General features: G+C 41.5%; 1 protein-coding gene across 5 annotated transcripts in view; it reads left to right on the top strand.

The window, feature by feature from the left end:
- The window catches only part of FAM13B (family with sequence similarity 13 member B), a 161,815-nt gene that overhangs the window by 74,174 nt on the left and 62,058 nt on the right, over positions 1-25,583 (top strand). For 3 of the 5 annotated variants that reach the window (XM_075601591.1, XM_075601592.1, XM_075601596.1), the window contains 5 exons: positions 9,718-9,759; positions 10,159-10,314; positions 12,860-13,010; positions 13,487-13,627; positions 21,278-21,360. In XM_075601591.1, coding sequence (XP_075457706.1) covers positions 9,718-9,759; positions 10,159-10,314; positions 12,860-13,010; positions 13,487-13,627; positions 21,278-21,360 — 573 coding nt within the window. The remainder of the gene's footprint in view (positions 1-9,717; positions 9,760-10,158; positions 10,315-12,859; positions 13,011-13,486; positions 13,628-21,277; positions 21,361-25,583) is intronic. The other 2 variants (XM_075601594.1, XM_075601595.1) reach the window with 2 other exon arrangements.

The following is a 25,583-nucleotide window of genomic DNA, read 5'->3' as shown; positions in this document are numbered from 1 at the left end:
CCTGTCTTCCCTACTATCTATCCTAAACGCTGCTGCCAGAATCACTCTACTCTTTAAACTCTCTCTTTAAACTCTGATTCTGCGTTTCCCCTCCTGAAATTCCTCTCCTGGCTTCTAATCAAATCCTACTGTTTCTGTATGCTCTCCCTACCTACCAATTAGATTGTAAGCTCATCAGAGCAGGGACTTCTCTTTGCTCAACTGTTACTTTTATGTCTGGATCACTTATTCCATGACCTCTTACCTTTACCATTTGCTACCTATATGATTACGACGAGCACCACTCCTGTGAAGCGCTGTGCATATTAATGGCATTATATACATAAAAACATACAATACAATATATACTTCAAACAATGCTTCTGAGCTTTTACCCGCATTTTTAAACACAAAATATTCCCAAACATATCCTAATCCTATAGAAATAAAATTGAAATGTGTTTTTACTGGTTACACACAATACAAAAAACTTCTCTCATACCCAGCCAAACAACATCACAAAAATAACGAACAAATAAAAGAAAAACATTTTTCCCCTATTACCAAACCATTTCACCCTGCAACTATATTAATAAAAGTTCCCTTCTCTTTCTTTATTCTCATAAATAACCTGAATTTAAAACTACTCTGATGCTCCGGAGCTTTTGAGTTAACTTTCGTATCTTGGCACATTCCTCGCGCTGGAGAAAAAGGTGGGGGCACGATCTGTGCTGCTGCGATTCTGATTCTCTTTCAGACATTTGATTTCATTGTGAGCAAATAATATTCATGTTTTTGTATGTACTTGCAAGTTCTTGGATGGTGATTTGTGCACACAGGTGATACTTAGCATGGTTTATCTTTCACACAGGTAATCATTCAGGAAAAATTCATTAGGGTATCAAATCCATCTAGCCACTCTCCATTAAGGGCACAACAATTTTACTTGCCGGCACCGAAACTTGAGTTTATATCAGGAAATGATTTATAACCACTTATTGCATGTGGGGAAATGGAAGGAAAAGCTTATACGTTCACAACTGATTTCTGCGGCATCCAGTCAGCCGGGCCTGCCATGCATAACTTTAGCCACAAAAACCTCATAAAATCCAAAGATTTACAGTATACTGCCACAGACACACAGGGATTACTGAAAGTTAGAAGGTTCCACTATGAGCCCTTGCGTTCGCATTCTTACAAATAAGAAAAGCGGTGCGGCTGCCCATAGGTTCACGCTTCCTTCCACAGTAATTTATTGCAAACAAACTTTTTTCATTGAGGTGGCATGTTTTTCACTGGGACTTGCATGTGTATTTTCATTGGCCAACAAAACATATTTATATTGTCTCTTCTTGTTCTCTGTATCCATTCTTTATTATTTTTGTCTGCAGACACACAACCTCTAACGGCAAATTTTTAGAACTTTGGTTTCCCATTATTCTCCTGTTACAGTAATCACATTTAATTGACCTGTACAATACACCTGATACAATAATCAGCGCAAGCTGATTGCGTACAACTCTTTTGGCATGTTATTGTTCTGAAATATGCAAATAAGGACCTGTCACAAGACTGTTCCCCAATCATATTTTTTCACCATAACTATACCCAAGAAAACACTTGAATTACTTCAGCGGGTCCAACCCAGTCCTGATAAACCTTATACTTTTATAACATGGATACAGATAAGACCTTCTAAACAGATATCCATAAATAAACTCACTTGGTATGTTAATGACAAAACAGAGCAAATGTACAATCAGGGACCCTTCCTGCTCAGACAACAAAAATATTTATCACAACCCAGGACAGTCTGAAAACAATCCCTTAAGCATACAAACACTCACCTTCATCACCAAAACACCAAGACTTTTAACAGGACTCTCACCTTAATCCCAATAAAACTTAACATCTATAACACTTTAAAATGGATACAGGAACAGACAAATAAACTTATTTGAAACTGCTAGGTAAACCCGTCAACCCAGATTGAGACACCCTTCAAAACACATCTCTCTACACACCACTCAAAACAACTTTTTAAACTCAGGCTTTCCTCAAAAGGTGCCTTTTACCTTGATTCTTACGAGCGCTCAAATTTGAGTGACCGAGGAGTGTTTTTTTCAGGTGCTCAGCTTCCGGTATATCTGGATTCCTATTCGGAGCGCCATCTGTGAAAAACGCGTGAATAAATAAGAGTCATAATCTGAGGATCATTGCAGAATGACAAATATGTTTATTGCAGTGTACGGTGCACACGCAGAGGAGAGTTTTATTTTGAAACTCTCCTCTGCGTGTGCACCGTACACTGCAATAAACTTATTTGTCATTCTGCAATGATCTTCAGATTATGACTCTTATTTATTCACGCTTTTCACATATATATCGATAGAGACATACATACATACATACATACATACATACAGTGGCAAGAAATGATAATGGAAAAAAATTGTATCACATATAATACATTACAAAAAACAGTTAAAGTTAAAAAAAAATAAAAATATTTTGTTAACTTGCCATTAGCTGCCCCACTCTCCGACTCCCATTGAACACCAAACTCTTGAACAAATCGACGCACATCAACAGGAACCCATAAAATAAAAAACCATAAATTATTAAACCAAGACTTTTTTTTTATAATCCAAAGCGTCAACGGGATCTTGATCTGTGTTCTTCTGTCTTCTTTCTTGTTCTTCTGGGGCTCTTCTTACCGTCTGCTGCCACGCCCCGGTCCTCTTCTTTCTTCCGGAGGTCCGTCCTCAGCGTCTGCCTTCAAAATGAGACAACATAGGCTTTTATAGGCCTATGACGTCACATTGTTGTCGTATAGTTCCCACGGCCCTGATTGGGCCGTGAAAAGCATGTGATTTTGGGGGGGAAAAATAATTTTGATGACGTCATTTAAAGGCAATGACGCCAGCCAATCAGAATGGCTGTGCTTCAATTGCCTTTAAGATGACGTCATGAAAAGAAAGATGGCCGGCCTCACATGGTACGGTAGCCAATCAGAGCGTGGGAACTACATCCCAACTCTGATTGGCTCTAGTACCATGTGACAGGCTTTAAATGACGTCAGATCCGTTCTTCCCAAAGCCTCTGTCACATGGTCTACTAGAGCCAATCGGGTACATCCCCTGGTGAAATCACCTAAGTGTGAAGAAACGCGTAGGGATACTAGTGCAAGCCAGTGACGGTCATTGCACCTGACCCATCTATACTTGGGACTTTCATTAAGACTCTGGGACGCTGCCCCGCGCTGACGATTTGTTCCCCATGGTCCTACCATCTCCCTTCCTCCTATCCGGAACCTCTGTTTACCTCAGTTTGTTTCCGGGTAACATCAGGAGAAGCTGTGTGCCCTCTGGGGCTCCTGCTGGACGGTAGCTCAGAGGTGCCAAAACAACACGTGGGAGCAGGACGTGGGAGCGGAGCAGTAGATTCCATTGTCTGGTGATTGAGTATTACTCATTACATGCTCGATTATTTTCTTTGTTTGTGAGTTTGCATTTGTTGGAGTTTTATTGGGAATATTAAATCGTGTATCTTATCATATTACACTAGGATCGGGCGCTTTCTTTTCTTCTCGTTTTTATTTATATATTTATTTATTTATTTAGTGTGGGGCTGTTGTGTGTGTATTTTTTTTTATTGTGGGTAACGGGGGTGGCCGATGTGGGTATTAGCCCCAACGGTGGTTGTTTAGGGCTTGCGGGTGGGTAGCGGGAGGTCTTAACCCCTTCATGACCGTAGCGGTATTAACCGCTAAGGTCACGAAGCGGTTATGTGCACCCGCAACCTCCCCCACCCCCCCGCAAGCCCTAAACAACCACCAAGGGCCAAATACCCCCTTCACCCACCCCCGCTGCCCACAATAAACCTGGCACGGCTGGTTAACCCCTTCATTGCCTTAGCGGTTAGCCGCTAAGGTCATGAAGTGGCCTTTAAATGCATTTGTCCTGCATCGGATGCATGCCGGGGGGCTCCGGTGCTGGTATTATTGGAGACCCCCGGCATCAATCCCAGGCAGGAAAAAGGCCTGATTTTTTCTAAGTGCCGTTCCGCCGCTCATCCGCAGCCTCTCCCCAGCAACTTGCCAACTTTTTGGGGCGAGACGGATTGGCGTGAAAATCTCAATTCTAGAGTGGCGAATAGCGGCGCAAAGCCACTCACCACTACTAGAATTGAGCGGGTTTCAAAACATGGCTAGTTGCGGCGCAAAGTGCCTTTTCGCCGCGACGATGGCGGAAAAAAAACCGCCAACAAACTTGGCGTTTTTTTTTTGCTTTTCGACAAGTTTTCGGCCCTTACTGAATCGTGGTATGCATTTTTGGCGAAAAACGGGCAAAAAGTGACTTTGCGCCGCTTACTGCATGACCCCCGTAGTGTTTTTGCATTAGGGCACATATTTAACCCACGCGCTGGTATTCCTTTTTCCTTTATATATTACTTTTTGGGAGGATTTGAATCACCCCCCCCACAATCCAGCAGCGGGATATTTAGTCACTGTTTGTATTTAGAAGTTGGCGCTGTGTTTTCTTTATTCAAATAATGTAATAAAAAACACAGAAGCATGTAGCTGTAGAGCTTACCATCTAATTTTAGTGCTGAAAAAATGTAGCCTGTTCCTCCAGATATTGATCTTTTGGACATTTCTTCTTAATCTTCAAAAATGGCCCAAATTAGATGATATTGACCCATATTCTCAAATGGTTACAAGAATAGTTTAAATAAAAGTTTACATTAAAGCTGCAGTTAAAGCTGCTGTTTAAAAAAAAAAGTTGAAACAAAAAAATTCCCATTCAATATGTGCATCAATACAATCTGCACACTACTAAGCTGCAGATCAATCTGTTCTCCTGTAATCAATCGCTTGGTCACGGATATTTAATTCAGTTCTTGCACAGCATTGTGGGCAATGCAGTTCCTGGAATATGATTGACCGGGCAGTTACTAGATACAATTGGTTCACTGCTAGAGAAAGGGCGGGGCTCAAGAGCCAGAGCCTATCAGAAGGGGAAAGGGGCTGTCACTTTGGAAATGCTTCCTACATTAGAAACATTAAAAATGTCTTTAAAACATTTTTTTTTTAAATGCTAAAAGTATTTTCTCATAGTACAGAACTGATTTATTAAAAAAAAAAAAAAAAAAAAAAAACATATAGGATATTGCTTGAACTGCTGCTTTAACCTTTTTGAAAAAAGTTTGCACGTGTGCCAGGCATGTTAGTGCACAGTGTACGTAGCTTTAACAGATTTTATACAGTATTTCTGTAAATAAGGGTTTCTTAACCCTGCTGACGCAGGAACCCTACCAAACCAGGTTTTGGAAACAAATTGTGAATACAGAAATTCACATATACATACATGCATTTACACACTAGATTATGTTAACCTATTCGTGGTTCGCATACATGCACTTACCCTGTAGATTTAGTTTTGGTTATCCTCAAACATGTCATGGCTGGGGTTTCCCATGGCCTTCAGAAACACTGACTGCATATTTACCATTGCTACAGTTTTATATATATAAAAAAATCAGGCATTTTTCCTGCCTCGGATGCATGCTGGGGGGCTCCGGTGCTGGTATTATTGGAGACCTCCAGCATCAATCCCAGGCAGAAAAAAGGCCTGATTTTTTCTAAGTGCCGTTCCGCCGCTCATCCGCAGCCTCTCCCCAGCAACTTGCCAACTTTTTGGGGCGAGACGGATTGGCGTGAAAATCTCAATTCTAGAGTGGCGAATAGCGGCGCAAAGCTACTCGCCACTACTAGGATTGAGCGGGTTTCAAAACATGGCTAGTTGCGGCGCAAAGTGCCTTTTCGCCGCGACGATGGCGGAAAAAAAAACCGCCAACAAACTTGGCGGGTTTTTTTTTTACTTTTCGCCAAGTTTTTGGCCCTTACTGAATCGTGGTATGCATTTTTGGCGAAAAACGGGCGAAAAGTGACTTCGTGGTTCGCATACATGCACTTACCCTGTAGATTTAGTTTTGGTTATCCTCAAACATGTCATGGCTGGGGTTTCCCAAGGCCTTCAGAAACACTGACTGCATATTTACCATTTCTACAGTTTTATAATGTATATATATATATAACACCGTAGAAATGTTAAATATGCAGTCAGTGTTTCTGAAGGCCTTGGGAAACCCCAGCCATGGTATACAGTATATATAGCACACCACACCTCTGGAATGCCCTTCCCCTCAATACCCGACTAGCCCCCTCGCTATCCACCTTTAAGACTCACCTTAAGACACATCTGCTTAAAGAAGCATATGAATAGCACTGGATAATCATGGACACATGATACATAAAGCTTGGCCCCCTGCAGACGCACTTACTAGAATTCCCTCCTACTGTGTCTGTACGTTCTCCCTACCTACCAATTAGATTGTAAGCTCCTCGGAGCAGGGACTCCTTCCTTAATGTTACTTTTACAGTATGTCTGAAGCACTTATTCCCATGATCTGTTATTTATATTATTTGTTATTTATATGATATGTATTACTACTGTGAAGCGCTATGTACATTTATGGCGCTATATAAATAAAGACATACAATACACAGCGCACCAAAATGAATGGCAAATAGGTGTATTGAAAACACACAAACATATATCACTGACTCAAATGAAATGAGAATAAAAGCAAACTCCTTGTAGTCCCAGGTGAGAGCTTATCAGTCCAAAGATCGAATACAGATGTGACCCAACACAGTGAGTCCACGGACAACAACTCGCAGCACTCGGGAAGAAGAGAGATGCAGAGTAGAAGCTCAACAGATGATCCACCGCTGAGGCGTCCTGCACACGGCTGCGCGCAGGAACGCCAAGATGTGGGAAAACCTCCGCTCACACTTCCAATCAACTGAGCCACTCCCAGCTGACCAGAAGGCTCCAACCACCGTATGCTTGATGACGTAGTAACGTAATAGTGACGACCTCCACGCGTTTCGCACTGGAGTGCTTCATCATGAGGTGACGTCACTAATTCAGGGGTACTGGTATATATACCCCTCACATGGATTCAATAATCACAATTGCAAAGCTGTGGCCAATCTTCCACAGAAAGTAAAATTGCACCAAACGAGCAGCTGTGTTCAAGAGGAACGGATACGAGGGGACTAACCTCTAGAATGTACAAGGAAGTGATCTGCCCCGGGACAGAAGACGAGCCCAGACTTAGCTACATGAGACAGTGGGAAGCGGATTTAGGGGAGACATTAGAGGACGAGGACTGGGATAGGATCCTGCAGGCAGCAGCTAAAAGCTCTATCTGTACCACGTTAAAGGAGAATGCATATAAAGTCCTGATGCGCTGGTACTACACCCCAACAAAATTATCTAAATTTGTCAGAGGCTATTCTCTGCTCTGCCCCAAGCAGTGTGGAGAAAGAGCGTACCTGCGCCACATGCTGTGGTGATTCACGAAGGTGGCTCCGATTTGGGTGGAAGTTAAGGAGTGGCTACAGCGGTTGTTGGGTGTGGAGATCCCCCTTGACCCATGGCTGTTCCTACTGAGCAGGCGGGTCCGGGGGCTCTCGAACGCAACTCATAAATTAATTACACATTTTGCCACTGCCACCAGATGTGAGATCGCAGCATTGTGGAAGCAACCAGATATCCCAATTGTACCCAGAATCAGAAACAGAATTTGGTTTGTTTGCCGGATGGAACAGTTGACAAGTCTGGTTAACGACACCGGCTCAAATTTTCTAAAAGTCTGGTCACCATGGCTGGAGCAGACAGACATCCCGGGGATAGACAGTGCCACTATTTTGCAATGATAGATGAAACATGCGTTCTCCGGTGACCAAACGGATCCATGACCGTATAGATTCAGTAAGACGGACTGTAGGCAGGAGACCACAGACACGGGTCACTCCGAGCGGAGGAGACAAAGTTCACTATCATCAGAGGTAAAACCGAGCAGATGCCGGAAAGGTGGGTAGATGGAGCAGAAGTTCCCTTCAACATGGTCGCCCCCTCCCCTCCCCAGCTTCCCAGAGGTCCTGTCCCCCTGTCTGTCTTGTGAGTCCTGTCGGTCAGTTTCTTGTTTTTGTCGGCGGGTGGAGTAGAAAAAGCGGTGGTCCTTTGTAAGCCAATGAATTGTGTTACCATATATGTAATGTATCACCCAATAAAATCAAAGTTATTAAAAAAAAAAAAAATTGCACCAAACATTAAAGAGAATAGCCGTATCAACATCACCATGGTTTGTATGTGAATACTTCTAAAGGGAAGCATTAAACTTCACAATAGATATAAATAAAGGCACAATCTACAGTAGAAAACAAACATAATTGTATGTCCTACTCACTTATTGTGTTTCACAATATTTTAATATTAACATAAACTAACATCTTGATGATGTGATTTCTGCTTTCCTCACATTTGCAAAACAGTATAACAGATACATCTTGTATACAAATGAACTAAAACACACACAAATAGTTCCATCCGGATATATTTACAGTATGTGCATACATAAATAAAATCACCTCCCTTTTGTAAAGATATAAGCTAAGAACTAAAAAAGAAGCTATCCATTACAAGGGGACAATTCTAAATATCTAATATGATACAAAATATATTTTATTCAATTCTAAAATATAATTTAAAAAAATATATATATTTTAGAATTTAATAAAATATATTTTTATCATATTAGATATTTAGAATTGGCCCCTTGTAATGGATAGCTTCTTTTTTAGTTCTTAGCTTAGGTTGCAGCCTCCTGGTCAGCTGTGAGCGGCTCAGCTGCTTGGAAGTGTGAGCGCAAGTTTTCCCCCATCTTTGCGTTTGTGCGTACGGCCGTGTGCAGGACGCCTCAGCAGTGGATCAGCTGTTGAACTTCTACTCTGCATCTCTCTTCTTCCCGAGTGCTGCGAGCTGTTGTCCGGGGACTCACTGTATTGGTCCCATCTGTACTCGATCTTTGAGCTGATCAGCTCTCACCTGGGACTGCAAGGAGTTTGCTTTTATTCTCATTTCATGTGTCAGTGATATGTTTGTGTGTTTTCAATACACCTATTTGCCATTCATTCTGGTGCGCTGTGCCTTTTCTTCTATTTGTTGAAGATCTCTTGTGGATCACCTAAAAAGAGAGCGAAGCCCCCTCTGTGGTATCAGCAGCAAAGAAGTGGATGACATTTCAAATATACTTTTAAAGCTGCAGTTCAGTCAATATCCTGCATGTGTGTTTTTTTTAATAAATCAGTTCTGTAGTAAGAAAAAATACTTTTAGCATTTTCTGTTTAAAAAAAACAAATTTGAAAGTCCAATTTTCTTGTATTCTATTTTAACAGCCATTTGCTAAGGCACTGCCCCTTCATGTCCTGTCACAAGCCCTGGCACACCCTTTTGTCAGCCCTGCCCTCCCTCTAGCACATGTCAGTGCAGCAGTGCTCATGAATATTCATGAGCTTCCACTGACAGACAAGCAGAATATAAACAGATCCCTTCACTAATTATGTCACCAAATTTCGACCTATCAATACATGGAGAACGAATTGACCTGCAGCTATACAGTTCTTTAGGTAATTAGAGATTGCATACATAAAACTATTGAAGTAAAAAAATAAATTAAAAAAAAAAAAAAGACTGAACTGCAGCTTTAATCTCTTCACCTGAACAGTCTGTGCGATTGGGACTTTTTTCAGCGCATATGTATGTATGTATGTATGTATGTATGTATGTTACATTTTTTTAACTAATAACTTTGCTTATTTTGCAGTTCTCATATTTCCCCCATCAGAATCCTTCCAGCATCAACAGAGTAAGTGTCAATACACTGAAAATAGTAGAAAAGGGATAACTTTTTCCTGGACAAAATGGATTTGTGGATGCAATTTTGTAAACAATGTTACAATGTTGTGGGTCTAAATTTTCACCTAGTAATATATATTTTTAATTACGACTCATTAATTTACAAACTGTTACTTTCCTTTTTCATTTTGATTCACTTGCACTTTTATACTATATTACACATTATATTTTGATAAACAATGAAGGAAGTGAGAGACCTCAAAGTTTGAACTCCCAACTGATCATTTTTAACATTTCTATTTTGACATTCTGTTCTGAAAACGGACTTGAATAATCAGAGATGGCTGAAATGCTCAAATCTGTATCCGCTGTGTAACAATTAGAATGTCTGTTTTCTCTTCTTTTGTAGGGTTTTAGAAAGAACCATCAGAGCTGCCGTGGAACAGCACCTTTTTGATTTTCAGAGCAGCATCGACCATGATCTGAGGACTTTACAGCAAAGCAGGGTGGCATGTGGTACTCTGGCAGAAGCAGTTGACTCCGAAAGTGAAGATACTGATTTACAGTAAGGAGTAGAGACACGTGCATTTGGATCTGCCTCGGATTGGTTGCTTCCTTTAGTCCGCGAATCATTTTCAAAAAGGGCAATAATTGATTTTTTTGTTCTTCAGAGACGGAGAACAATCAATTTTCGGGTGAATTTCTAAGAATCCGAAGACGGAAAATATCTGTTGCCGGATTGTTAAAAAAAAGGAACACACACACACACACACACACACACACACACACACACACACTTCAATAAGTGTCGCCAGCTGTATATATATCCCCTCAGAGACATGCCTGTGCTGAAAAAGGAGCACACAGTACGTACAAAGCTGGGAAATATGCTAATGCTTATGCAAAGTATATTAAAATGACTGTCTGTTTCTCTCTGTGTTTCTCTTTGTCTGTCTCTCTTTCTCTCTCTGTGTCTCAGTTTGTCTCTCTCTGTCTGTGTCTGTATCTTTCTCTGTCTGTCTCTCTTTCTCTGTCTGTCTTTTTCTGTCTCCCTCTCTCTGTCTCTCTCTGTTGCTGTGTATCTGTCTCTCTGCCTGTCTATCTATGTCTGTACGTCTCTCTTTCTATAATCTGGCTGTCTCTATCATATCAAACAAGCTTTATTGGCATGACGAAAGAACATTTCAGTATTGCCAAAACATGAATAACAGGGAGTAGGGTAAACCTATCTCTCTGTCTGTCTCTTTCTCTCTGTCTGTCTCTTTCTCTCTGTCTGTCTCTTTCTCTCTGTCTGTCTCTTTCTCTCTGTCTGTCTCTTTCTCTCTGTCTGTCTGTTTCTTTCTGTCTGACTCTTTCTCTCTGTCTCTTTCTGTTTGTCTCTATCTTTCTCTGTCTTTCTCTATGTATGTCTCTATCTCTGTCTGTCTTTCTCTGTCTTTGTCTGTCTATCTCTGGCTGTCTCTTGTGTCTGTCTCTCTGTCTTTCCCTATCTGTCTGTCTTTCCCCATCTCTCTGACTGTCTCTATCTCTCTGGCTGTCTCTTTCACTGTCTGTCTCATTCTCTCTCTGTTTCTGTCGCTCTGTCTGTCTGTCTCTAGCTCTGTCTGTCTGTCTCTAGCTCTGTCTGTCTGTCTCTAGCTCTGTCTGTCTGTCTCTAGCTCTGTCTGTCTGTCTCTCTCTCTGTGTCTGTCTCGCTCTCTGTGCTTGTCTCTTTCTGTGCCTGTCTCTTTCGCTCTCTGGCTGTCTCTCTCTGTCTCTCACACACATCCGGCAACAGATTTTATCGGATTCTTAAAAATCCATCTGGATTGTATTTAATGACGGATTTGAATGAATCCGTCCAGATTTTATAGTATCCAATCCCCAGACGGATTTTAGTGGGTGTGACGAGTTTTGTCAAACCTATCCACGGGAAACGGATCTGTACTGCTCTGCCCATCCCTAGTATGGAGAATTCTGTTTCTGTTAAGATTACTGCAAACAACATTGGACACTGTTTATGGCCATGCTTTCTACAGCTTCTTTAAAATTAAAGTTCATATTTAAAGGCGCATTTCAAATCCCCCTATGTGAGAAGCATGGGAGTTGAACCGTGTTAATTTCAGCTCCGGGAATCCCCTGCTTCCCGAGATAATTACCTCCATAGGTCATGCCAGTATTGCCTGCATGTTTATAGGTCCTGCATCACGCAGGCCAATAAGGAACCGTTGCAGTCTCATTGGCATGCGTGTGACGCAGGACCTTTACGCAGTACCAAAGTGGCCGCAGTAAGGAGTGTCGTTTTCCAATCCAAATTTTAATCCAGATTTATTACTGATTAAAGCAAATTTAATTTGCTCTTGGCATTAATTTCAATGTGAAGCCTGATCTGATCTTTCTTATCTGCTGTTTGCAAGTGAGATAAAGGTTGACAGTTCTTTGGCTGCAAGTAACATTTTAAACTGATGGTCAGCGATTGTTATTTATCAATAATTTATCTAAAAGATACTTATTGCAATAACTGCAGTGGTTTGAATTATAAGTAATACTGTACAATGAGAAAGTGGTTGTACAGCATTGAAACAAAGTACGCTTTTATTGCAGTACTTCCTAGGACACTTACAGTATGTGAGTTGATTGAGGAGATTTGGCATTTACTAAACGGCAATAGTTCAAAGTTCTAGTGCCATATTAGTCTTGGGAAAAGCAGATTCGATGTAGGTAGTGATTCAAGTTTTTCATTGATTAAATTATAGGTAAAAGAGCTTTCGTAACCTCGTAGGTTTCCAATTAAAGTATGTTCAAAGGTGACTGCTGGTCATGGTTGGGAAAGTCTCGCCCTTTTAAATAAACTTCCAAATCATACTACAAATAGATCTTATTTTATTACAAAATAGCTAAAATATTCTCTGTACAATTTGAAGATAGCAATATACAGGTATTTACTTACATATGTTTGACTGTGTGAAACTGCTTCCTCATCGTCCATCAAACTGTTGCTATTTATTTTTGTTCTTGCACAAGGCAGCATAAATTGCATTAGTAAATGCTATATCAACAGGAAAAGTGTTTTTCTGACATAGTGCTTTCTATTCTGAGCAACTTAATGTAATATTGTTTTCCTATCACAGGAAAGATATCACTGAAGATTCTGCTAATACCAACGGTGACAGTAACAACTGCTTAACAACTGTGACTGGCACTAATTCAGAATACGAGACTTCACTGCCAGAGCCTGAAAAGATACATGTTTGTTCTTATCTGGAACAGGAAATAAAACAGGTATGGTAGAATAAAAAATTGTTCACAGGTAACCTAAGTTGTAGGTACTGTAGTTCTAATTTTGTTTTCTGGTTAACCGCAAATGTATCAACATTTGGGGTGTTTTTTCTACACATGTTTATGAACTGCTAAAAGAAACAAGAGTACATGAATATATATGTACCCTCCTCTTCCTTTCTCACACCCCTCCCTCTCTCAACCTCCTCCTCTTCCTCTCTCACCGCCCTCCTTCTCCTCTTCCTCTCTCACCCCCTCCTCTCCTTCCTCTCTAACCCCCCATCTCCTCTCTCACCCCCTCCTTCTCTTCCTCTCACACCTTCCTTCTCTCACCCCTCCTCTCTCACCCCCCCCCCTTCTCTCACCCCAATCCTCCTCTTCCTCTCTCGACCCCTCCTCCTCGCTCACCCCCCTCCTCTCTCACGCCTCTCCTCCTCTTCCTCTCTCACCCCCCTCCTGCTCTCACGCTCACTTACCAGGCTTCGGTGAAGCACTGCAGCAGAGATGGAAGATGGTGGGTGGCCGGCGGCAGAAGAGGCGGACTGAAGACCACGGGAACAGAGCAGCACCGGAGGAAGACAGCTGGTGGCAGAAGAGGACGGAGGACCAGAAAAAGAAAAGTATGCGCAGTTCCAACAAAAGTCACTTTGTATCCAGAAAGCGATGGTATCCCTCTGCTGCTTCCACTCTCCCGTGATCAGCGGGGTTAAACAGGAACATATACACAAAAAGGAAGCACAAAAAAGAGAAAACCATCAGTCAAAATGAATAAAAAACTTTATAGATTGACTCAAATTTCACATATTAAAAATCACATAAAAATACATGATATAATAAGTGGATCCTAATGGACCCAATAACCCACACAGTCTAAGCACTAATAGGGGGTTCCTAAGTCCTTCTGAAGAATCGTCATATGACGCGAAACGAGTAGAGGTGACGTCATCACGCAGTGGGGAGCGGACATGACGACGGAAGCCTAACCAGTTGCGGATACTCACCAGCTCTGCACGGGGTGTGTTCCCTTTCATATGTAAGCTCAGTAACAGCTATTTTTACCTGAACATGTTCATTTGTAGTTCTGTGGTTTTGTGACTTGGGAACCCCCTATTAGTGCTTAGACTGTGTGGGTTATTGGGTCCATCAGGATCCACTTATTGTATCATGTATTTTTATGTTATTTTTAATATGTGAAATTTGAGTCAATCTACAAAGTTTTTTTTATTCATTTTGACTGAGGACCACCATGTCAGCAGAGCAGGGCAGCAGAGGCGTTACACGGTAGGCGGCAGCAGTAGCAGCAGGGGAAGAGCATTGACACCATGTGAGCAGCACAGGAGAACCAACGGGGAAAAGTGCACCCCAGCGGCCCGACTGAGAAGTCTTTACTGACTTCCGTTGTCTGCCGCTACTACAGTGCAGCTCCTACCCAGCTGTTCTCCTGTACTGCTCACATGGTATCAATGCTCTTCTCTTGCCACTGCCCGCCGTGTAATGTCTCTGCTGCCGTGCTCTGCTGACATGGTGGTCCTCAGTCCTCTTCTTCTGCCGCCAGCTGTCTTCCTCCTCATCTGCCGCTGGCCACCGCCTAGCCAGCTGTTAAAAGTGCATTTGTCGAGCCGTGTGTGTGTGGTTAGACGACAGATACTTTATCCTATATTTGTACTTACAGTATATTTATCCAGAGGAAGGCAAACAATAAACCCTACTGAAATATAATCTAATGATATCTCATAAGGGGAAAAATAAATTCCTTCCTTACTCCAAATATTGGCAATCAGATTACTCCCTGAATCAAAATGCTTCCAATGTTTACTTATTTGATTTATCCCTGTATACCTGTCCTTTCTAAAAATATGTCACTTACCTAAAAGAAGAAAAATATAAGGATGAGCGGTTTACTTTAAAAATATGTCCAACCTTTTTTTGAAGATATCTATTGTATCTGCTATCACTGTCTCCATGGGTAATGAATTACACATTTTAACTGCTCTTACTGTAAGGAACCCTTTAATTTTTTGCTGGTGAAATATCCTTTCCTCCCACCTTAAGGGATGACCCTGTGTCGTTTGTACTGACCTTGGGATGAATAGTTATTTTGAAAGCTCCTTGTATTGTTCCCAAATATATTTTGTATATAGTTATCATATCCCCTCTTAGATGTAATGTAAACAAATGTAATTTGGCTAGCCTCTCTTCATAAATCAGATTATTCATCACCTTTATTAATTTGCTGGCTCTTCTCTGCATTTTCTCCAGTTCCATAATGTCTTTTCTATGGATTGGTGCCCAAAACTGTACTCCATATGCAAGGTGTGGTCTTACTAATGCTTTATAAAGGGACACAATTATTTGTACATCCCTTTCATCCATTGCCCGTTTAATGCAAGATAATATCATGTTTCCCTTTGGAGCTTCTGCATGACTGTGGGCACTATTGCTAAGCCATCAGTCTACAAGCACTCCTACTGTAAATCTTTTTCCATCAAGGATTCTCCTAATTTATCCCCATTTCATTTGTAAATTGCCTGTTTATTCTTGTTTCCCAAATGCATAACCTCACCTACCATTTACATCCCCATATTTCAAGTCTATCCAAGTCCTTCTGGAGAGAAATTACATCCTGCTCTGATTCTACCTTACAAAATTTAATGTCATCAGCATTAATGGAAACTTTGCTCTCTGTGCTAACCACAAGTTAAAAAGCAGGAGTCCCAGTTCTGATCCTTGAGGTACTCCACTCACAACTTTAGCCCAACCTGAAAAGGTTGCACTTATTACAACTCTCTGTTGTCTATACTTCAACCTGTTTCTAATCCAGGTGCAAATATTTTTACCAAGTCTATTTGCTTTATTTTATACACTAACTTCTTATGTTGAACCGTGTCAAAAGCCTTTGCAAAATCTAAGTTTGACATATAAACTTCATTACCCTGGTCTAAATTCCTACTTACTTCCTCAAAGAAACTAATAAGGGTAGTTTGGCATGACCTATCCTTCATAAATCCATGCTGACTATTACTAATATTTTTGTTTTTCCATTATGTATTCCTGAATATTATCCTGTACTAAACCTTCAACTAGCTTTCCTTCTATTGATGTCAAGGTTTGTAATTCCCCGGTTGTGATCTAGAGCCCTTTTTAAATATAGACACCACGTCTGCTTTACGTCAATCTTGTGGTACTGAGCCTTGGAAATGGAGTCCTTCAATTTTAAATGTAATGGTTTGGCTATTACTTAATTTGGCTCCTTAAGAACTCTTGGATGTTTGCCATTGGGACCAAGTTCCTTATTTACTTTGATTTGTCCAAGCCGCCTATGAACTTCTTCCCCAGTTACTCAATTGTTCTTTAATATAGAGGTTGTGTCTTAATCCTGCGGTTTAAAACCAGAGACAGAACACAGACAGAGCTCAGTGCACATCCAGTGAAATTTATACACGGTACAGTGCCTAAATATATATGTATAGATATCTATTAAATAAAATGGTCTTTTAGTTTAACATTTTGGCCAAAGTGTTGTAAGCCCCTGAGCCACTACACGACAGACCACATCTCAAGGGTCCCTAACACTAATATAAATTCTTAATAACCTGTGCATTACCAGGAAGAATGATTTATTATAAATCTGTCAAAATGAGTTGCATAGTTCTAAGTCTGATTGAAGCTTTTATTAACCTGTACATTACCAGGAAATGCACTCTATTAGATTTGTCACAATCATACTGCAAGCAAGCGGAATTTCTTGTGGGAAGATGCTCGCAGTTTTGGTTATATTTATTATTTAGGGACTGCCATGGTGTCTAGTGTTAGTCGGCTTCATGCAATTCAAGTGACATTTAAAATAAAAATAGTAGACAGCACTCCCCCTTTTAAATGCTTCTGTTTGATTGGGTGTACTACATAGACTTGCTTCTCACCACCAAAAACAGGAAAATAATATACATGTGTTGATTGATTCCACAGCACTTCATCAGTTTCCGATATTTAAATCTCTGTTCTAAAACATAAAGGTGTCATGTGGGTAACTCTGTTATAGAATAAATATTTAATCTAGCCCTCTGGTTGCCCCTACCTTTCAAGATGGTGGCCTATGTTGTAGGCTCATTTGGCCATCTTATAGCAGCCACAATGACTGACACCCTTTATATTATGTTCCCCGGCAAGACTCCATTGAGTGGTGGGCTGTTAATAAAAGCGTGGGCTATAATCTAATTTGGGTTAGGTAAAATGTTTGGGGACGTGGAGAAGGGCATCGACTTAGGTCTGGGGAACATGTATTCCTAAAGGGGGAGCCTTTGTTCATCCCCGACTCTGAGGCATCTATCTCTGCAGGAGATGAGCTGAAATTAGGAACTGATGCCTGGGTCGTAGCCCCGCTGGCTCGATTCCCATTAGTCAGTTTGAATTTCCCACTCCTGATTGGTTAATCTCAGGCGAGCCCTCACTTTCTGATAGGCCAGCGAAAACAATCTCTTTGCTGAATGGTCTGCACCTGGTCTTCCATGTTTTCAGATGGAGGCTGGAAAAGTATGTAAGCTGATGCCGATCAGACCTCCAGAGTTCTTACAGATATTTTGAGGTTCATAGATAGTCTTGATGTCAGAGATAAGCGGGAGATTTGAACCTGTAAGCGAGTGACTATCCAGGGTACTGGAATACCCTGAGATGAACGGATTGTGGAAGACATCCTGGGTAACCTAGCTATGGTAGCACCTAGCCAGCTAGGATTCCCCCGATAACCCACTGTTTGGTGAGTTTAAGCTTGTTTTGTCCATTGTGTTGCTCCTGTTGACTCCATTTATTTAACTACTTGCGATCCCAGTGTAATCATCTGGTCTTCCGTGATGCTCGCCAAACGTTTTTCAGACTGGCTCGTCAAGATCAACATTGCATCCCTTTTCATTTTACAGTCTTGCCTTTGGCCTATCATCCGTTTTAAGGGTATTTACCAAAGTGTTAGTCATGAAAGTATCGTTGAGAGAGGAAGGTATTACGGTAGTGCCATGTTTCGACAATCGGCTTACAGATCTGCTGTAAGTGCACATGCACAGGGTTATGCAAACATTGGTTGTGTTATAAGCCGTCCAGTTGTAATTAAAGACTCATTCCCAAGAAGTTGGAGACAAAAGCGTTCACAATTTAGAAGTACTTTTTGCACACAAAAATCACAACATTTATTGCTAGTACAAAAAAATACAAAATATATATAAATTATTAATGTAAAACTCGCCAGGTATTGAAGCAGTTCCTGTGATTGCAAAAGCGATTCACAAACATAAGCAACAATGCTAGTTTTGTATGACCAATATAATGGATTATTGGAATGCCACTTCTTAGAGACAAAATAGAAAATTGCCAGTGCATAACATCACAATAGAGAAACTCTTTTTCTGTACAGCTTTGTGCCATTAAACAAAATAACAGATATAGTATTTACAGTACACCTGCCCACATAGATCATTCATCAATCCAATCTCCTACTGCTAGGCTGTGCACAGTGTCCAATCACTCTGCCTTTAGTCACTGTTTGGGACAAATTGGTGTCACGTATTGCAGATGTACCCTTTTATTTATACTTTCAATTCTATATGAATTACACCAAAAGGATCAATTCTTGGCACATCTCTATACGGCAAAATATCTCTACATACAGTTTCTTTGGTGTCCAGCATGTTTAGGATCAGAGATGGTTTCTGTATGTATGTCTTACTTTATACAGTGCCATTTACAGCAGTAATACACGTGACAATCATATAAATAACAGTTAATACAAATAACACATAATGGGAAGAAGTGCTTCAGACAAAAGTATCATTTAGGAAAAGGAGTCCCTGCTCCGAAGAACTTACAATCACTTACCATAACACCCTCCTACTATCTCTGTAAATTCTTCCTACTTACCACTTCAATTATAAGCTCTTCTGGTTAGGGACTTCCTTTCCTATTGTTACTTTCATGTCTGAAGTGCTTATTCCCACTATGTATTATATTATTACTAGCTTTTGTACCTGGCTTCGCCAGGAGAGTTGCCGGCACATCTCCCCACGCTGCTGCCGCATCTCCCCTCGCTACCGGCACATCTCTCCGCCCCCCCCCCCCCCACAGCTGCCGGCACATCTCCCTGCCTCCCCCTCCCTCCCCCCGCTGCTGGCATATCTCCCCGCGCTGCTGCCAGATCTCCCCTCGCTGTCGGCACATCTCCCCTCCCCCTCGCTGGTACATCTCCCCCCGCTGCCGGCACATCTCCCCTCGCTGCCGCCACATCTCCCCGCCCTTTCCCCCGCTGGTACATCCCCCCCGCTGGTACACCCCCCTCCACCCCCCCCCGCTGGTATATCTGAAACATACAAATCAGATCTACTAAGGGAAGTACATAGCTATTATATTGTTTCTTCTATATTGTTTCTTCGTGACCCCTTGAAAGACCTGATACAAGACTTTTGCCGGTAATGTATAGGTTTCCTATTTTATTCATTTTAGACCAGGGGCTGGCTTAGAAGCCATATGCAAAAAATATACTGGAGCTATTCTTTTCTAATTTTTGTTAAATGGTTCCCAGGGTTTTGGAAAAGTGATGTCATGTTGTCTGATTTCAAAATAGTGGCCATAATTCAAAATGACAGCTCATTGCCTACTCCATGCCACTTGTGAAGGTAATATGGGACATGGAAAATTACTTCCCATTATGTGTTATTTATTTTGTTATTTATATGATTATGTCACGTGTATTACTGCTGTGAAGCGCTATGTACATTAATGGTGCAGATGAAATGTAATGTAATGGTGCAGAATGTAAAACAGATATACATACATACAAGTGCGTCTGTCAGGGTCAGTGCATCTGAGATGTATAGTATCAGCCAGTAGGGCAAACCATATGCTTTTATTAAAGAGGTGTGTTTTAAGAAAGGTCCTAAAGGTGGAGGTAAAGGGTGCCACTCGGATATCAAGGAGAAGGACATTCCAGAGGTGTGGGGAAGTGAGTGAGAGTAGTTTTAGGTGCTAGAGGGATTTAGTTACAAAGGGGGTACACAGAAAACATCCTTGAGCAAAACGCAAGAGTCAGGCAGTTGTATAGCGAGAAATTAGGGCTGAGATGTAAGGAGGGGCAGAAGAGTGTACAGGCATACCTCGCTTTAAGGACACTCACTTTAAGTACACTCGCGAGTAAGTACATATCGCCCAATAGGCAAACGGCAGCTTGCGCATGCGCCTGTCAGCACGTCCTGAACAGCAATACCGGCTCCCTACCTGTACAAAAGCTGTGCGCAAGCGGGGAGATTATAGAGCCTGTTACAAAGGCGTTATTTACATCCATTATGCACGTATATGACGATTGCAGTACAGAACATGCATCGATAAGTGGGAAAAAGTAGTGCTTCACTTTAAGTACATTTTCGCTTTACATACATGCTCCGGTCCCATTGCGTATGTTAATGCGGGGTACGCCTTTATAGCCTTAAAAGTGAGGAGGAAATTTTTCTAAGCGATATGGAGTTTAATAGGAAGCTAGGAGAGGGATTTCAGCAGGAGATGAGAAGCCGAGACAGATTTAGGAGAGAGTAAAGTGATTTTAGCAGCAGCTTTTAGGATTGATTGTGATGAATGCTTACATATCACAGGTGATAGCCCTCTCTATACCCTTGAACATCAAATCATGTACTGTATCTGATACTTATACACGCTGTATAATACATCATGCTTTACATGTACACGACCATGTATTTTTGCCATTCACATATTTATCTCTTATATAATGGAGGGTGGTACTGAATATGAATTATCTTATAAAATATCACTCAATAATGATACAGAAAGTGTCCTACAAATGACCTCAAGGATGTCTGGCTTTGGTAGAGGCAAGGCATTCCTTTGAAGCTACCCGCTCCAGATAAGGATCTTCCCCTTTGACACCTCTGAATCTATTAAAAGTCATAAACTGCCCACCATTTCCAGTTTAATATACACAGTGATAATGCAACTGGTTCCTAAAAACACAGAATGCATTTCTGTAGTTTGATTATCCTGCAATCCATGCACAAGTGAAGTTTTATGGTACACATCTGCATCTTTTTCTCTCTCCCACCCCCCCCCCCCAATTCTGATTAGTTTCCCCTGCTCCCTTTCATTTGACTACAATATGACTGCATATTAGTTTTCTTTTGTCTAATTTCATTTTTTTTGGCATATTTATCCTGAGCACCGTATGTGTTTAAAAATGTATAGTTTCTATATAACTGTGCATTTATTCATTCTTTTACCAATAGGTGACAGATATTTTGTTAGAATTGACCGATGAAGACACTGAAGATGATTTCGCTGATAAAGAAAATGATGTTGGAAGTGAGAGGTAGCAATTCTTAATATTCTTTCTGTTCATATTTCAAATAAAGCCATGGTTCAATGAATGTAATGGAGCTACACTGTTAAAAACACAGTTTAAGTTGTTGTCACGTCTCTGGGTATGCAGGTACTATTTATTTGTACCACGACGTGTTAAAACTTTAACATATTCCTCTAGCATTCAAGTCCTTATTTCAGTATTAAGGTAAAGTTTGTTCCATATACACTTATCATTCCTTAGATCAGGGGGGCGCAAACTTTTTAAGCTGCGCCCCCCTGCCTGCTCCCTTCACTATTCGCACCCCCCCTTACCTCTTTGGTCCGCGTCAAATGACGACATGTGGCATCACGTCACATGACCCGTGGCGTCATTTGACGCCGCGTTGCCATAGCGAAGCATCACACCAGCCATCTGAATCACGGTAAGTAGAGTTGCAGAGGCCCCACACGATCCCCCGGCATTTTTTTTAATGCCGTGGGGACGAGCCCGGGGGCTCTGCAACCGCTGCACACCCCCCCCCCCCCCATGAACAATCCAGCGCCCCCAGTTTGCACACCCCTGTCTTAGACGATAAAAACAAATGGTGATTAGAACTGTATGTTACATTGAAATCAAAGTTCTGAAAAGACAATGGCATTGTATTATAAGGAAAGCTTGTTAGAGATGAGTTTTTTTCTGATTTTTGTAATCCAACATCCTGAACCTTGGGAATGTAAACCAAATGTATCGCCATGCTATTGGCTAAATTTGCTTGGCTTACCAAGGTTCTGGGGTGTCGGATTCTAAAACTCCACTTTCGCTCGTCTCTACTGCGTGTTGTAAGCGCCAATAATAACCCACTTATCAAGGCCTTTTCGCCAAAAAGGCCTACTGCTATTCAGTAAGCCCAGTTAAGTCGCCGATAAAAGCCCTTTTCTTCAAGAAAAATTCAGAGGGGGAAATTAACCGTCAAATGAGCGGCGAGAAGCCACTTACCGGCAGGGTTTCAAACTCATGCAATTCTAGTAGCCATGGTTAGCTTATCAGGGCTAATCACGGCTCTAGAATAGAGATTTCCTTTCAAAATCCTCCCGGCAGGAAGGTGGTTAGAAGCTGCCGAAAAGCGGCGAGAGGGGACATAGAAAAAAAAATGCATTTTTCCTGTGTCGGATTGATGCCGGGAGTCTCCGTAGCTGATACCCATTAATATCAGCACCGGAGACCCCCGGTATGAATCCCATGCAATAAAAATGCATTTACAGGCAACTTCATAACTTTAGCGGCTAACCGCTAAGGCAATGAAGGGGTTAAGGAACAGCAGTAGCTTTATTGGGGGCAGAGGGGATGAGTGAAGCGGGTACTTGGCCCTTCACTCACCCCTCTACCCCCAATAAAGATTATAATATGTACTAACCACCAATACACAACCCACCTCCTGTGCGTAAAACATAAAAGCATTTTTTATTTGTTTATACACAGGATTGATACCAGAGGACGGCAGGGGTCACCGTGAATGTCCGTGGGCCTCCAGGTGGTCCCAGCGGGTGTCTGGGGGCCCTCGGGAGAGTGTCCGGGTGTCCTCGGGTGGTCCACGCTGGCCTGCGGTAACAATCCTGTTGCAAAAAAAAAATTTGGAATACATTGCAATAAATACACCTCCCCCTGAACACATACAATACAGTAATAGGCAAAATAACTATTATCCAGATAATAGCTTATTTGCCCATTATAAAATCAAACATTAGCCAGCCAGCATAAATAAAGTAAATAAAATGTTCAACTTACCACTGCCATCATGAAGGGCGTCCTCGTCAGCACTCCATTGCCAGAAAGAATACAAGAAAAAATCTTGTGGCCCCTAACCCCTTAATCACATTAGTGGTTAATAACTGCCATAGTAATTAAGGGGTTAACCCCCTTCTTATGCTACCCACACTGGAGGCCTAAGCACCAACCCCGGACCCACTAAACCGACCCTGTATCCATTGATTGGCACAGTGATATATCATACCCATATAATATGGGCATGATAAGCCAAGGCCAAAAATACACCATAATCACAAATACAGAAGCACCTAAACACCCAACAATAAAAAAACAACTAAATAGCCTTATAGAACACATCACAAATAATTATCTACAGTATAACAGAAATAGCTAAATTATTACAATTATGTTATTTAAAAACAATACAATTAAACAATTATCCAAGCAAACTAGTAAACAAATAAAACCACTAGCTAACAAAACAATTAATTAATTAACAACACTAGCCAATGCATTCAATGATTACTTTGTGGGGTGTGCAACTAACTTATTAGCGCAACACAACCCAAACCACAAACATGAACGTCACTCTGTGAGTACCCCTATAGCCCCACCCTCTCCCAACACTGCTCACAATTTTCAATTTGTCCCAGTATCCGAAGAGATTACACAAGCGCTCCTCAAATTGAAACTAAACAGCCAATGTGGACCTGACTTACTGCAATCTAAGTTCCTAAGACTTGGTGCCCCAGCCATTGCCAAACCAATTGCTTCCATAGTCAACTCTATTCTGTCTGCAGGCCATATCCCTAAGACCTGGAAAACTGCCACAGTTGTCCCAATCTTCAAAAGTGGGGACAAAAAACGAACTACAGGCCAATCTCTCTTCTCCCAATACTATCCAAAGTCATGGGAAAATGTGTTCACTCACAATTAAGCGGTTACTATACCAAAACAAATTTCCCTAGCCAATTCCAATCTGGCTTTCGCCCCAAACACTCCACGGTAACTACCCTGCTAAAAGTTTGCAATGAAATCCTGTGTGGAATGGAACGGGGAAAACTCACTGGTGCAATATTCCTAGATTTTGCAAAGGCTTTTGGTGCTGTTGATAATGTTATCTTGCTTAACAAACTCCAGAGCTCTGGAATAGGGAAGCATGCTTTAACTGGTTTCATCCCTACCTATCAGGTAGATCCCAACATGTGTCCATCTCGGGCTCTAACTCCAACCCCTTGGATATCACCTGTGGTGTCGCGCAAGGCTCTGTTCTGGGGCCCCTACTCTTCCCAGTGTTCATCAATGATCTTCCTACAGCTTGTAAGGAAGCCTCAATACACATGTATGCGGATGACTCAATCTTATATGCACACAGCCATAGCCTCTCCGACCTTTAACATATTCTTCATCTGACTTTTTTAGACTTGAAAACTGGATTTCCCAAAACATACTGTTTTTAAAAACTGACAAGACTGTAAAAATGGTATTTGGGACCACGGCTCAATTCCTAAAGCTTCCAATGACTGAGCTCCAGATCAGAACCAACGCTAAAACCTCCCTAACTCCTGTTACTAGTTTTAAATACTTGGGCATATGGTTTGACTCCCATTTAACATTTGGGATGCACATTGATACCCTGACATCCAAATCCTATGCCAAACTAGGTGTACTTTACAGGAACAAATGCTCCCTAAGTCTGCTGGTCAGAAAGCTTATTGCACAGCAGATGCTAATGCCAATTATCGACTTTGGGGATATAGTATACGGCTTGGAACCCCAAACCCACCTTGGCAAACTTGACATCCTCTACAATTCAATATGCCGTTTTGTTCTCCAATGCAACTACAACACACATTACTGTGACATTCACAAAGCACTAGATTGGTCATCACTTGAATCTAGGTGCAAAGTTCATCTTTCCTGTCTTTTCTGTCTTGCCTTCAAATACTTCCTGGGCAAGCTACACGTCTATCTGAACAAGCTCCTCACCCCTACGAAGTGCAGCACGTACCTGAGATCTGACAAAAAAATGTTTTACCAGGAAGTAATACATTGAGAGTTACCTCTCGTTTTCAAGTATGTCCTGGGCATAGACTTATGATGACAAATAATACACGGTTACAAGTACATAGTTACATAAGTGAACAGGGTAAATATTATATAGAAGATATTGCATGCACAGTTAAAGATAATATATATTATAGGCGTATGTTATAGACCAGATTAAAATGTGTGACAACTTTAGTTTTGAAAGAACTTAGACTTGTGGTGGATGTGAGAGTCTCCAGTAGATTGATCCAGTTTTGGTGTGCATGGTAAGAGGAGGAGCGGCCGGATACTTTGCTGAGCCTTGGGACCATGAACAGTCTTTTGAAGTGGATTGGTGTCTTTTGGATTGGTACCGCAGACCAGCGGGGACAACCCGGACACCCACAGGGACCACCTGAAGACCCCCGGACATCCGCGGGGACCAGTCGAGGGCC

This window comes from Ascaphus truei, chromosome 5, assembly GCF_040206685.1.
Source record: "Ascaphus truei isolate aAscTru1 chromosome 5, aAscTru1.hap1, whole genome shotgun sequence".
Taxonomy (NCBI): domain Eukaryota; kingdom Metazoa; phylum Chordata; class Amphibia; order Anura; family Ascaphidae; genus Ascaphus; species Ascaphus truei.
Note: the sequence above shows the minus strand (reverse complement) of the source record. Positions and strands in the feature narration are given on the sequence as shown.